General features: G+C 44.5%; 1 protein-coding gene across 5 annotated transcripts in view; it reads right to left on the minus strand.

The window, feature by feature from the left end:
- Positions 1-1,723: 1,723 nt before the first annotated feature.
- ARHGEF2 (Rho/Rac guanine nucleotide exchange factor 2) overlaps positions 1,724-15,410 on the minus strand; it is an 88,045-nt gene continuing 74,358 nt past the window's right edge. For all 5 annotated transcript variants that reach the window (XM_044274277.1, XM_044274279.1, XM_044274278.1 and 2 more), the window contains 20 exons: positions 12,848-12,915; positions 12,698-12,761; positions 12,200-12,332; positions 12,002-12,114; positions 11,486-11,632; positions 10,991-11,241; positions 10,228-10,353; positions 9,840-9,957; positions 9,052-9,300; positions 8,843-8,919; positions 8,541-8,710; positions 8,097-8,164; positions 7,720-7,908; positions 7,329-7,427; positions 7,150-7,208; positions 6,979-7,020; positions 5,916-5,966; positions 5,256-5,696; positions 4,985-5,171; positions 1,724-4,812 (listed from right to left, as the gene is read on the minus strand). In XM_044274277.1, the coding sequence (XP_044130212.1) occupies positions 4,727-4,812; positions 4,985-5,171; positions 5,256-5,696; positions 5,916-5,966; positions 6,979-7,020; positions 7,150-7,208; positions 7,329-7,427; positions 7,720-7,908; positions 8,097-8,164; positions 8,541-8,710; positions 8,843-8,919; positions 9,052-9,300; positions 9,840-9,957; positions 10,228-10,353; positions 10,991-11,241; positions 11,486-11,632; positions 12,002-12,114; positions 12,200-12,332; positions 12,698-12,761; positions 12,848-12,915 (2,738 nt within the window). In that variant the 3' untranslated portion in view covers positions 1,724-4,726. The remainder of the gene's footprint in view (positions 4,813-4,984; positions 5,172-5,255; positions 5,697-5,915; positions 5,967-6,978; positions 7,021-7,149; positions 7,209-7,328; positions 7,428-7,719; positions 7,909-8,096; positions 8,165-8,540; positions 8,711-8,842; positions 8,920-9,051; positions 9,301-9,839; positions 9,958-10,227; positions 10,354-10,990; positions 11,242-11,485; positions 11,633-12,001; positions 12,115-12,199; positions 12,333-12,697; positions 12,762-12,847; positions 12,916-15,410) is intronic.

Below are 15,410 nucleotides of genomic sequence, written 5' to 3' on the forward strand. Positions count from 1 at the left end.
CTGGTGCAGTCACTGTGTACATACATTACTTATCCTGTACTGATCCTGAGTTTCATCCTGTATTATACTCCAGAGCTGCACTCACTATTCTGCTGGTGGAGTCACCGTGTACATACATTACATTACTTATCCTTTACTGATCCTGAGTTTCATCCTGTATTATACTCCAGAGCTGCACTCACTATTCTGCTGGTGGAGTCACTGTGTACATACATTACTTATCCTGTACTGATCCTGAGTTACATCCTGTATTATACTCCAGAGCTGCACTCACTCTTCTGCTGGTGCAGTCACTGTGTACATACATTACTTATCCTGTACTGACCCTGAGTTACATCCTGTATTATACTCCAGAGCTGCACTCACTATTCTGCTGGTGCAGTCACTGTGTACATACATTACTGATCCTGAGTTATATCCTGTATTATACTCCAGAGCTGCACTCACTATTCTGGTGCAGTCACTGTGTACATTACATTACTTATCCCGTACTGATCCTGAGTTACATCCTGTATTATACTCCAGAGCTGCACTCACTATTCTGCCGGTGCAGTCACTGTGTACATACATTACTTATCCTGTACTGACCCTGAGTTACATCCTGTATTATACTCCAGAGCTGCACTCACTCTTCTGCTGGTGCAGTCACTGTGTACATACATTACTTATCCTGTACTGACCCTGAGTTACATCCTGTATTATACTCCAGAGCTGCACTCACTATTCTGCTGGTGCAGTCACTGTGTACATACATTACTTATCCTGTACTGATCCCGAGTTACATCCTATATCATACTCCAGAGCTGCACTCACTATTCTGCTGGTGCAGTCACTGTGTACATACATTACTTATCCTGTACTGATCCCGAGTTACATCCTATATCATACTCCAGAGCTGCACTCACTATTCTGCTGGTGCAGTCACTGTGTACATACATTACTGATCCCAAGTTACAGTTCATATTATTCTGCTTCATTCACAGTTCTGTAGGTGTCAGAGCTGAAATCTCCCAGTAGTCCCTGCTTGTCCACTTTTCCTTCTACTCATGAACCATCAGACGCCATCTCCCCGTCTTCCCACCATCTCCCCGTCTTCCCACCATCTCCCCGTCTTCCCACCATCTCCCCGTCTTCCCACCATCTCCCTGTCTTCCCGCCATCTCCCTGTTCGCTCCTCCTTTGGCCTTCCATGTACGAGTTTCAATGGGAAAGATAAAAAACGGCTTATCTTCTGGAAGAACAAACGGATCGATGTTGAAATGTCCATCTCCTCCCTGACATTGCCTGTCGTAGAGCGGAGCTTTACAGTGCGTGGGTCTAGAAATTATTGTGGGCGCGAGCAGCCATTTTGTTTGATAATTTTCCTTGCCGTTTTAGGGGCGGACCCACCAGTTCTCACACACACATGCAGATATGTCAGTATCGTAAAATCTGTGTAGTTGACATGTTCCGAATTGTAATGCAGCTCCACCTGTCTCTCTCGGAGCCAGAAATCTCAGCATAATGAGACCCCTCAATCATCTGTCAGTTGCAGTGATTTCAGATAATGCTGGGATTTCCTGCTGCGAGAGGGACAGACAAAGCTTCCTCTGCCTGAAAAACTCCATCGCAAATATAAAAATGCCGCCTTTCTGGAGACCGGGGTCGCCTGCTGCATTCGGACATAGTATGTTACAACTCTTTAAGTGACACAAATCAACAAAACTACAGTTGAAAAAAAATGTCCATATGAATACATTTTATTGACCAGCAAAGCAAAAAATACCTTTTTTTCCTTCTTTTTTTTTTTTGCGTTTTATCAGAACAAAAAAGAAACCCAATGAATTTCATACAATAATAAGTCAGGCTATTTACACAACTCGTCTTCATATTTATATATATACATACAAATACTCGTGTTAAATATCTTACTCAGTTTTTTTGGGTAGTCTTAAAAAATCTCAGGGGAAGTCGCAGGTTAATAATTAACAGTTCATCATTGGATTGGCCCATCTTTAGAATTGCTCACAGTGGAGGCGACCATTTCAGTCGCCGGAGTAAAAGGCTCAGGTTGTGAGACAGCTGCCCCCACTGCGAGATTTAAAAAAGTCAATTAAAAAAAGAAAAAAAAACATGAGATATTTCCCTCCAGGGGGTTGCAGAGTGCATTCACTGTATTACGATTATTACTGATTATTTCTGGGTTCTGATTTCTGCTTTATGGAGTGCTTAGTAAAATTGCTGGAAAATTAATATAAAATTCAGAAGGTAGAAAAACAAACAAAAAAAAAAACCTTCAAAACATTAATCCTTATGAAACAAAAAAGGACCGCAATAAAATCTAACATTATTTACACAAGATTGATTCGTACAAAATATAAATAGGATCGATGGTTGGAATAGTAGATTTTTTTTTATCCCCCCCGTTAGTGTGAAGCAGCTTTGCAAGTTTTAACATGTAAAAAAAAAAAGGAAAAAACACAGGTTAATGTTGGGGAAGACGACCTTGGTGACAATGTAAAACACGATGTGTAAATCCATCAAAAATACTTGCAGATAAAAGAAGGACTATCTTAAAAAAAATCATATTTTTTCATTTCAGTAGATAGTGACCATTCGGATGCTATATGACATCAACATGTACTAACTTAAAGCGTACCTCTAATTATAAAACAACTTTTCATAAATGAATAGTGCATGCGACTATAAGAAACTTTGTAATATATCTTATTAAAGAAAAGGGCTTCTATTTGCCTTTATCAGGCTGATTTGCTTTATCCTGCTTTTAACATAGATGTCAATGGAGAGAGCATGCAAAAGACACAAAGTGCAGTTTTGTTTTTTTTACCTCTGCTACACTATTAGAATAAGGCTCCAGCACTGTTCAGCGTGAGGTAAGAAATCCCTTCTCTGTTGTGAACTCCGGCAGGCGTGCAGTATTGTTTGTCCATCTGAAAGACGGCATTTGTGCCGAAAAGTGGCCGGATCCCCATCAGGCCCGATTGTAGTCAAAAGGGATGCGGCGGTGTGTGGCATTATCCGGCTATGCCAGATACGGTGAACTCTGGCAGGTTGTACTTCTGCCAGAGCAGCCTGCTGGAGTTCCCAATGGAGATGTGAACATAGTCTTACTAGCTTGCAGCAGCCTCCTCATCCCCCCCTCCTCTCCCCATAGACATTTGTTTGTGAGCCTGGAGATGGGAGTTACTCGAGATAAGAGGGGGAAAGCACCCTGAGAAGCCAGGAGGAAACATAATTCTTTAATAAAACATATTACAAAGTTTCTTATATTCACCTGTACTATGCATTAATGGAAATGTGTTTATAACTGAAGGGATACTTCAAGGATTAAAAATTTTGCCTTGGGGTTTATTTACACGTCCGCAGTGTTCTGCAAATCCGCATAACACCGGGCTGGTACCCCAATAGAAATGTCTATTCTTGTCCGCAGCTGCAGACAAGAATAGGACATGTTCCATTTTTTTCACTGTGTGCTGTCCGCCTCTTTTACGGCCCCATTGAAAATGAATGGGTCCGCACCCATTCCACATAATTACAGAACAGATCCAGACGAAGAGAATAATATCCGTAGGAAATAGCTTCTTCCACTTGAAGAAAAATTTGTGTCTCGTGACCAGGTGTTGGTTGAGAGAAGAAACCATGAGAAGGAACTATGCAGAACTAGGAAAAAAATGATTCTGCCCATTATTAACCTGCCTGATAGGACTATACTCCGCATCTTAATAAACGACAAAGACGTGGCTTGCTTTGCTTTGTTCCCTAAAAGTTTAACAGTCGAAAAATGCCTTCCCAAAAAGGCAAAGACGCACCACTGAGATTGGTTCAGCTTGCCAATAATATATAAAAAAAAGGGTTATTTTCTGCTTCTCAAACCTGTTCAAATGGAAAAAAAAACAATAACTTAAAAGAAAATCTGTCGTTGCATTAAAATAATAAATAAATAAACGCTGTCCGTCTGGGCAGATCAAGGTGAGCGACAATATACCCGTCTTAGAGAAAGCTATGGCGCCCAGCTTACTTTCTGGGTGTGGGGGAAGAGAGTCGGATTTTGAGGGCATTTGCCGAGTGTAAAGCTAGCCGTGCGCGTCCGATAGCGCTCGGCCAATCGCTCGTAGCTCATCTCACTTGAGAACAAAGGATCAGCCTTTTTTTAAATCCAGTCTGCCTGACGTCCAGTGACATGGAGAGTCAGGACACGTTTGCGCTAAATTTGGTGCGTTTGGCCGACGTTTATCTATTTTGTGTGGCCAGCCTACCTTCCAAAATGTTTTGGATTTGTTTCCTGGATTTGAGGAGATCGGCTTCTCCTCTTCTTCCAGTTTAAACTTTAGTAGGTACAATTTTAGCCCACACTTTAGTCCTGATGTTGTAATTTTAAGGGTTCACTTGGTAGCACCAAGTAATCAGTGTTTTTTTTGTTTGTTTTTACTTTTACTAAATTTCAGCAATGTTAACCAACTGCTGTCAACAAGGGTCTATGTCATTATTTGACACACGAGACGGACTCTCCTACCCCCACATGTTGGCCTGTATTGGTCTCCCAGTTGCGTGTAGCAACACTTGGTAAAATAAAATAAAAAATGTGTTTTCATTTGATTCTATGAAATCTGTGAGGGAAGAGACATTTCTTTCTCCACTAACAGTATCAGTCACTTTATTTCACCACTCCCCAGGGTGGAGCAGTTCGTCCATCTTGCGTCTGCAATGGTCACAAAGCCCAAGTTCTTCAACTCTCTGAAGAGCCAATCTCTGCATCTCTAAGGTCCTGAATGCTCTCTGCCTCCTCTGGAATGTCCTGCATTCTCAGAAACTCTGCAAAGAGACAGGGCAGGAGATTATGTTCAGGGCCTGCATACTGGATATGGCAATATACGGTACATTGTAGTATATACTAGAGCAATTTTATCAAATGATTCTTTAAGTCTAAGAAGAGTCCATGACAATAACCAATCATCCTAGGACCATTTTAATTTTTGTTTCTTACCTCGTGCGCTTGACGGAGACGTTGGCGGACCACCACCCTCTTCTTCAGAGGACTCGGTGTCTGCCGTCTCTGGCAGTCTTTCAAGCTCGGTCAGGTCACTCAAGTCATCTTTTAGGTCTGAATCATCTTGAAATGTGATAATGGGTAGTGGGCCATCTGCCATGGTGGAGCGTCGGTCGTTGTTTGACTGTGTGGGTATGAAACAGAATCATGAGTTCAGAAGTTATTTGTGGACAAAGCAGAAGGTCTAAGAAATAGAAATCAGGTTTACCTGAGGAGGTGTGAATGTTTGGTATAGGGCATCTCCAGCGGGCAGGCTACGTCTCCTTGGGTCACTTGGTCTGGAAACCCTGACAATCTCAATTCCACTATTGCTTCTTTCTCTATGCACCTGGGCAAGTTGTCGCTTTGCTTCTTCCATCTCTCGTTCCAGTTTGGTTCTTGCCTGCTCACTCTCCCTCAAACGGGTTTCCAGAGTCCCTGCTTCCTGAGCCCGCTCTTCACACTGCCTCCTGCTGCGCCGCAGCTCCTCCTGAAGTAGAGTGTGTTGCCGCTGAAGCAGGGTCAGCTCCGTCCCAGGCTTATCAATGCTCTTGGACAAGGGCTCGGCCACCGTTAGGTCCCTAGAATTAGCACGGGACAGACTTTCCTTCTTTTCACTGCCGTCTTGGATCTGGAGACTCAGAAGGCTGTCCTGCTGTGTGACCACAACCTGCAGGAAAAGGACATAAAGTTATGAAAAAGTGCTCCACCTGCTGCTGGGGCAGCATAATGGACTCATTCAGATTTTAACCTTTTTTTTTTTTCTTCTAAAGTTTGCATGTGGATGAGGTTTTTCTTTTGAATATACCTGTTAACCTCAGCACCAGTGAAACTCGCCTGAGCCCATATGACATATATGTAACCCACATAGCACAGTATACACACTCACCTGTAGGCCGTGCAATAAGTTGTACAAGCTGGAAATCCTCTGCAGAGCCTCCTACGGGATAAAACAGATTTACCAGTCACTACAGGTTATTCCCAAGTCACTTCAAGAATTATCTATCAATCATCTTAATAACAACTGGTGGCAAGAGAAAAAATAGCTTCAGAGCATACAGGAAGAGATAAGGAGGTCCAGCACTGAGTATATTGGAGGAAGGATGGATGTCCAGCACTGTGTATACATGAGAAGGAGGTAGAGGTCTAGCACTGTCTATACAGGAGGAGGAGGTAGAGGTCCAGCACTGTGTATACAGGAGGAGGAGGTAGAGGTCTAGCACTGTGTATACAGGAGGAGGAGGTAGAGGTCTAGCACTGTGCTTACACGAGGAGGTAGAGGTCTAGCGCTGTGTATACAGGAGGAGGTAGAGGTCTAGCACTGTGTATACAGGAGGAGGTAGAGGTCCAGCACTGAACATGCAGGAGGAGGTAGAGGTCCAGCACTGAACATGCAGAAGGAGGTAGAGGTCCAGCACTGAACATGCAGGAGGAGGTAGAAGTCCAGCACTGAACATACAGGAGGAGGTAGAAGTCCAGCACTGAACATGCAGGAGGAGGTAGAGGTCCAGCACTGAACATGCAGGAGGAGGTAGAGGTCCAGCACTGAACATGCAGGAGGAGGTAGAGGTCCAGCACTGAACATGCAGGAGGAGGTAGAGGTCCAGCACTGAACATGCAGGAGGAGGTAGAGGTCCAGCACTGAACATGCAGGAGGAGGTAGAGGTCCAGCACTGAACATGCAGGAGGAGGTAGAGGTCCAGCACTGAACATGCAGGAGGAGGTAGAGGTCCAGCACTGAACATGCAGGAGGAGGTAGAGGTCCAGCACTGAACATGCAGGAGGAGGTAGAGGTCCAGCACTGAACATGCAGGAGGAGGTAGAGGTCCAGCACTGAACATGCAGGAGGAGGTAGAGGTCCAGCACTGAACATACAGGAGGAGGTAGAGGTCCAGCACTGAACATACAGGAGGAGATAAGGATTTTACGCCAAGTACAATATTGGGCTTTACCTCCTGTGGACTTTTATTTTGCAGCTGGTTCCCATTACGATCCTAAGGGGAAAGAGCAGACAGGACATATAGTAAGTCATGTAACAGATCGACATATAGTTTACTTTACACACATGTATTGGAAACTAATAACCAAAAGTGTTAACATATAGGACAGTTTGGAGGAATTACCTTTTGATCTTCATCTTTGTTAGAATCTAGGGATCCATTTACACTGCTGGTTTCTGTATCTGCCGGATACATATAATGTAATTATACACCATAACCCTCATTACAAGAGCCATTCCAATCAAGTCCAGAATATCCTGCATATAATTCCTGGGGATCAGCACCCTCTGGTGGATACTCACATGCAGTGTAACTAGTGGTTGAAGATACATGGTTGTGGTCCATTTTAAGTGACAGCTGCTCTGTTCCAATTGAAAATATCACATCCTTGAGCGCTTCCACTAGAAACAAAAAACTCAGTATCAGCTATATTAGCACCGCCACCATGTACGATTTCCAGAAGCTAGGAGTTAGTGCAGGAGACATGAGAGCCAAAGGGGCCCAGCACAAAAAAAACTGAACATGTCACAATCTAGCTATGTAATACATGCAATGTTAACGTTATTTAAGAAAAATTAGCTGATGCAGTACCATATCTAGCCATCGGAGGCACACTAATTTCAACACAGATTTGAACAATGGCCAATTAGGGGTAGACTCTTTGTGTAAATGTAGGCTTCTCACATAGCTCACCTTCTTTAATGGCTTCAGTGATGAGTTTCTCTCCTCGATAGCTGTCTGTTGACTCAGTCCTGAAGAGTTTCCGAGTATTACCACCCACGGGGACATCTTCTCCTGTCTGCAGCTGGAGCACTTTAGTGAAGAGGGTCACCTTTTCTTCAAGGATGTCTGCTACTTCTCTGTCCCTCTGCTGTATGACCTCTGCCAGAAAACACAGGTTTAATATTAATATCGACCAAATGTTTTGGTAGTCCTATCATCCCATTGTAAGTGCTCTGTATTTAGAATTCAGTGAGAACGTGAAAACAGCTTTCACTCTTTGGCCTCTACTACTCCAGAGGGTCCACAAGGTCATTAGACACGTGAAGGGAGATGGAAGTTAAACGTACCTTTCAGCTTTCTCAGTTTGGCCTCTACTTCGGTCTCAATCAATGGGAAATCCTCACGCTTGGGACATCTGAAAAGTAAGATAATACTAAGGTGACAAGAGAGTGACAGACAGAAACCTGTTCATTTGTATCATAGTATCAAGGCAGCATTTTCGGAGGATTTCGTATGGATGAACCAAATGGCAACCTGTACAGCAAGGTGGATAGAGGTGCTTTGAGAAGTTTATAAGATGGCCATACAAATTAGACTAACAATTGGCCAACCATAAAATGTATATTAGATGGTTATCAGATGTTCTTCACAGCCAAGAGTCTGGTAGCAGCTTATTCCTCCTCACCCCATTGAGAGTGCCAAGATGTGTATGGAGGGGGTTCCAGAGGAAAGACTTGGCCTAACAACCTAATAAATATGTGCGACCACCTATAGTCTGTCCTTGAACTTACACTTTCACCGATTGTGCAATGAGTTTCATCCATGTGTTCCGATCTTCTCGTGAAGCAGCATGAACCTCATACATCTCAGGAGGCTTGGCACTTATCAAGAACATTCCTTTCTCCTGGTTGGCAATGTCACGTACAATGAGGTTTTGTAAGGAAATAATGGGTGATCTGTCCTGGGACCCAGAAAAGACACAAGAACAGGAGTCAATGAAAATAATGGATTCACGTTTACCATACTTTTGTTTACAACATCCAGGTGATCCCTATACACTTGGCAATGTATCTCCAAATGTTTAATCTCTTACCAGGGTTGGAAAGTAGAATTTTTGGTCCTTCTCTTGGAGTAGAACGAGGACATCAGTCATTAGCAGCATAATAACATCTGGAAGAAAAGACAGATCTCGATCATTCATCGAAAGCCCATCCAGAATACCCAGTTCATTAGGAAGACAGTTATGGAGCTAATATAAACAACTATGCAGTCACAGTCCCAACACTGGTCAATTTCTGTCACCTTTGAAACGTCCGGCAACAGTCTTCCACAGCAAGGAACCTTCGTGAACCAACTTTCGTCTCAGGAGCTCCTCCTTGCTAAAGCAGTAATTTCCTTGAACCAAGGCTGTGGATTTGCTGTCCACTTTCTGGTAGATCTCTTGCAGACGCAGATTTTTTTCGTTATTGTAGACCTCCAGGTCGATGGAAGAAAGAAGGTCTTTCACGAGCGTCAGGGAGGAAGCCAAGTCTTGATGCTCTTCCTCATCACCTGCAAAATTCATGTCTTTAAATGGGGCTGCACATGGACCTCAACTTAATGGTAGAGGGCAAGTCCTGATTTAGTGCTTGGTCACTGGTTGGTGGTTTAAAAGAGGAAAATATTCAGCGTTTCAATATCTACGAATTTGAGGGTGTCTCCCCGTTATCTGAGAGCCCAAGACAGAATCCTAAATCACTCGATCTATAACTACACATACATGACTCAAATCTGTCGAATCAGCATCCATAAGTGTGCTCATGGCAGATGGCCCCTGCATCGTACCTTACAGCCGAGGCTGGTCTGAAGGCTTATCACCCACTCAGAACTATTAATCGTGTTGAAGATTTGAATACATTTATTTTGCTATGGATATCCATTTATATCATCGCTTAGTTTGGTCATAAACAGTGACGACCACTGTGAGACATGAATGTGCTCAGAGCCGTTGTCGCTTCGCCCACTCCTCTTGGCAGCTCACACATTACTCAGTAAGTACATATGAGGCCTCTCTCTGCAGGGTATATGACTCACATCCATGTATGTCTCACCTTTAGAATTCTGCAGTATGCGATCGATGAGGACGGGGTACTTGGTGATTCTCTGGGTGACGAGAAGAATACACTCTGGTACTCCATGTCTCCGAAGCAGCTGGGAACGAGTCAGTTTCTGTATGGCAGGAGGGGGCAAATCAGATATAAATATATATATATATATATATATATATATATATATATATATATATATAGATAGAGAGACAGAGACAGAGAGAGACATATTGACCCCCTCCCCAAATACTAAGAGTGCCTGTACACAGTGCAACAACCATGGAAACAATGGCAAGTAGTGGTGCAGCCAGGAAATGCATGCAGATGTCATGGAGGGCCGCACAATGTATAAGCATCCTTACACCAAAGACGTCACTGCAAGGAAACTCACTCGTATCAGCTGCTGGAATTTCTTATCTCTAGAGAACAATTCCTTGTAGAGTTTCACAGCCTTCTGGTGCTGGCTGCAGAATTCAGTGTAAGCCTTCTTCATATGTTCTGCGTTGGTCCCTGAAAACTGCAGATCAAAGGGAGCAAAATTCACGTGTCTGAAAATGCCAAAGAGGAGCACAAATTTCTCCTACATTTCCTATCACGTATTATCCTGTTAGAGCAGTGATTTGTGCTCCGGAGCTGTGGATTTGGAACTGGAATTGTAACTGCATTCTGCTATTTTGAGGTTATAGAGCAAAACCAGTAACCGGCGCATGCGCACTGCATATCTCTGTGGGCACAACACTGTGCATGCCCGAGCCAGGCGGTTATGCTTGAAGGGGCTACAGGGAAATATGATGTCACTGAGACATAAGGTCAGAGTTTACTGAGGGGCGCAAGTAAGGCGGGGGAACTTGGGCACTTTCAGCAAACTCTACGCCCCGGGCACTTGCGATGGCTCATTAGCATATCACAACAATGACTATACACAGGTAACATCTCTTCTATGCCTTTGTGCCCCAATGAAGTATGTGATTGGTTTAAAACCAGTTGGTGCCAGGCTCGCTTTAAACTAGAAATACCCACATGCATCCTTGATGATGACTCTTTCCAGTACTTTTAATGGAAGGAACAGTCAGGTTATAACCCCCAAGAATTGTAATACTGCCCCCAACACCCTGAGGCGTAATTGACACATCACACTCAAGCGTCTACGGTACCTGATTTATGAGGATGTCACCCAGCTTGTTGATGACGAAGTTCTTGTTGCTGTCAGACGCCAGCGAGTCCTTACGCCTCTCAAGGAGTTGAATGAGGAAGCGGATATGAATGTCACTGAGCTCATCCACACACGGAAACATCTTCTGCGCCAGCGCTGGATCCATCTGCAGGTCCTCCAGCATCCCTTTTCGGAACAAGTTGGTCATGATCTTCAATGTGCGAACATGGTGGACCTCGGTCTGGATAAGTTCTTAGAAGGAAAGCATCACAGATTTCAGATGATAAGAGAGCATATTCTTGTGGAACAGCAAGAGTCCCAGTCGTGGGTTGTGCCTGGCACTGCAGCATTTAGGTGAAGAGAGCTAAGCTGTAATTTCAGACACAACCTAAGTGTGGTGCTCTTCCCTAAAAAAAAAACTAAAAACATTTCACCCTTTTCTTTTTTTTTTCCTTGTCGCGGACAAGCCCCCAAGTTTGCCATCTCTTCCTCTCACCATATATAACATCCTGCCTTTTCATCACGTCCTTCTTGTGCTGCTGCAGATAATTATTGTCCACCGCTGTGCTCCACGAATCTGCCTCAAACTCTTTCTCATCTGTTGCAAAATCGCTCATCAGCTGACTGCAGATAACATCGGCTCCTGAAGACATCAAAAAGAAACATGAAAAGGACTTGTATAACCTAGCCTCTATGGAAGACGTAAATGCAGCCCTGACCCTTTGTGATAACCACCCCAAGCTTCACGGTGCCCTACAACCTATAGCTTTGCAGCTCTTGAAGAATATTAATATAATACGTATAGTCATGGAAATGCAAATACAACTCTCCATTCTATACACTGCAGGCACACCCAAAGGACCAGCAATAGATCATTCTGAAATCCACATTAAATACGGTGGTACCGTTCGCACCTGTATCGCCACCTGGCGGCTGCTACGTGAGGCCGATCCTATAGGCAGCAATTAAACTAGTAGCTCAGCGGTGGTAATATGAAGAGCAGAATACAGACCTCCTTCATCAATCAGTGACTCCACAGACAGCGTTCTGTTCCTCATGTTCAGGGAGTCTGTGGACTGCGACAGTATCCTGCGTATTCCCAGGGGACTCTCATCGTTCAGATTCCTGCAGAGAACAAAATTAATATTTGCACGCCTCCACATTAGTCGTATCCACAGAAAGTCCTACCCTAAGAAAACCCTAGTCTCACCCTGCAATGTTGGTCGTGGAGACACTTTTGGATAGAGATAAAGATGGTCGCCCCCGGCGTGAGCCTAGCAGGGAGTGTCGGAGGCTGTCAGATGGGTAGATGGCAGAGTTGGGTCTCTCCCTTAATGTAGTGGCTGGAAGACAAAGAAGGACAACATTAGACAATGCATTTCCCATTTATTTTTGACATGCGGTACCGCTCACCACCACAAGGCGGCAGTAAAGTATCACTGGTTTAATCTGACTAAGAACTTTTTCCCAGGAAATGCACAGAATAGATGCCGATCCTGTGCGGTCACATGACACAGGTGTTATCAGTCTGCCATGTTATATGATACCTGCTCCCAATGAAGGCCTTCCTGATTTTACTATTTAACCCCCTAGTTTCCACAGATGTCGTGACGACAGGCCACCTCATTGTGCCACGACGTCTGTTTCTGAAGTGCAGTTCTCCCCTTTATGATGGTATATAACTCGTCGCACCGGTTTTTACACTTACATTTATTCCTTAAGGACACGTTCTGTAGAGCCGAACTGTTCTTCAGGAAGGCCGCTTTCTGTTGCTGTAAAAAACATAAAAGTTTTTATTGTATCTCCCCCGGGCATCTGCCTCCTGTTCCCTCTGGCCCAGTAAATAAGCCACGTTTACCTTCTGCTTCACCTTCGTGCAGCTGGGGAGGGAGTCTTTACAGCGGTTGTGTATCGTGACGCTGCACGCTGAGGACAAAGAGGAGGGTATTGGTTAATTATCAGGTTACTGAACCAATCCAATATGGCTGCCCATGTGCAGGTGACGTTTTAGGGTGCGGTTACCATGCAGTGCTTACAAATGCACCAGTATAAAACCCTTTCCTTCCTGTTAATGTAGGCAGTGGACACAGGCCTGAAAACAACAGCCCCCATGACAACACTTCCTGTCATTCGCTCTGGCAGTTGCCATAGAGATCTTAGTGGACCACATCAATGCCCACATGGTAACTACCAGATTGACAAGGATGGGGTTCGGGCTTTTTACGTTGATTCCCCCCTCCCCCAAATAACATACCCGGCATATAAACATAATAAACCAAATACATGTCCTGACCCCATCATGGAAGGGTTAACGAGGACTCTTGTTTTAGGACAGAAGCTTCCTCTTTGGTATAAATAGACAGAGGAAGCCCCTCCTTAGAAGTGTCCAGGCCCTTACAATGCTCAGACTGGCGCATCGCGCTCAGGGTACGGTGCGGAGGGGCGGTGAACATGGCGTCAGCGGAGATCAGACAGAAGGTTGTAGCACGTAGGTGTGAGGTCGAGGCCACAGTCACCTCACACGTCAGTGGAGATCAGGGAGGCATTCTGGGCACAGGAGATGGTGACCTCATAGAGACACGAGGCACAATTAGTATCGGGTAATTTAATTTCCTGATTTCTGATCCATGAGTGATGGGACGGGACAATTAACTCTTTAATGGGGGTTTGCATTGGGACATGGCATTGGTTAGAGGGCTTCTGCCAAGGTACGGTGCCCCGAGGGAGATGATGTATGCCGAAACTGCAGAGCTGGTAATGAGATGAGCGAGGGCAGACAGACAACTCATCTCCTGTAACTTCTCACAAAAGGTCCATTGTGTGGAGGCTGGAACTCCAGGATACGTCCATCCCGGCCACCAAATCACAAGCTCTCAGCTGAGGCCTTCAGAGTCTGTGATGAGAACACCGCCAAACCATGCACCAGGGAAATAGAGGATCACAGGGACTCAGCCATTGTGTACAGGCGACTAATGCCAAAGCTGTGGGCCTCACTCCTCAGTAAGGGGAACATTGAGCCCGAAGGCAAAATGGCTGCCGGAATTCTACATGAAAATATATATATATAAGACCATTTATGTGAACGTTCACCTTTCTCAGGTGCACACCCTGCGACCACGTCCTCTCCCAAACCTCCGTCATAGGAACGCTAACGCGAGTCACAGAGTGCAGACGGGAAATGAGATGTTCTGTAGGTGCACATTTATTGTAAGCAAGTATATGGGGGGATTAGATACAGAGATCAGCAGACAGTATCACACAGGATAGGATTAGATACACAGCTCAGCAGTCAGTATCACACAGGATAGGATTAGATACACAGCTCAGCAGACAGTATCACACAGGATAGGATTAGATACACAGCTCAGCAGACAGTATCACACAGGATAGGATTAGATACACAGCTCAGCAGACAGTATCACACAGGATAGGATTAGATACACAGCTCAGCAGACAGTATCACACAGGATAGGATTAGATACACAGCTCTGCAGACAGTATCACACAGGATAGGATTAGATACACAGCTCTGCAGTCAGTATCACACAGGATAGGATTAGATACACAGCTCAGCAGACAGTATCACACAGGATAGGATTAGATACACAGCTCAGCAGGCAGTATCACACAGGATAGGATTAGATACATAGCTCAGCAGACAGTATCACACAGGATAGGATTAGATACACGGCTCAGCAGTCAGTATCACACAGGATAGGATTAGATACACGGCTCAGCAGACAGTATTACACAGGATAGGATTAGATACACAGATCAGCAGTCAGTATCACAGGATAGGATTAGATACACAGATCAGCAGTCAGTATCACAGGATAGGATTAGATACACAGCTCAGCATACAGTATCACACAGGATAGGATTAGATACACAGCTCAGCAGACAGTATCACACAGGATAGGATTAGATACACAGCTCAGCAGACAGTATCACACAGGATAGGATTAGATACACAGCTCAGCAGACAGTATCACACAGGATAGGATTAGATACACAGCTCAGCAGACAGTATCACACAGGATAGGATTAGATACACAGCTCAGCAGACAGTATCACACAGGACAGGATTAGATACACAGCTCAGCAGACAGTATCACACCGGATAGGATTAGATACACAGCTCAGCAGTCAGTATCACACAGGATAGGATTAGATACACAGCTAAGCAGACAGTATCACACAGGACAGGATTAGATACACAGCTCAGCAGACAGTATCACACCGGATAGGATTAGATACACAGCTCAGCAGGCAGTATCACACAGGATGGGATTAGATACACAGCTCCGCAGACTGTATCACACAGGATAGGATTAGATACACGGCTCAGCAGGCAGTATCACACAGGATAGGATTAGATACACAGCTCAGCAGACAGTATCGCACATGACAGGATTAGATAC

Source organism: Bufo gargarizans, unplaced genomic scaffold, assembly GCF_014858855.1.
Source record: "Bufo gargarizans isolate SCDJY-AF-19 unplaced genomic scaffold, ASM1485885v1 original_scaffold_1624_pilon, whole genome shotgun sequence".
Lineage (NCBI taxonomy): Eukaryota > Metazoa > Chordata > Amphibia > Anura > Bufonidae > Bufo > Bufo gargarizans.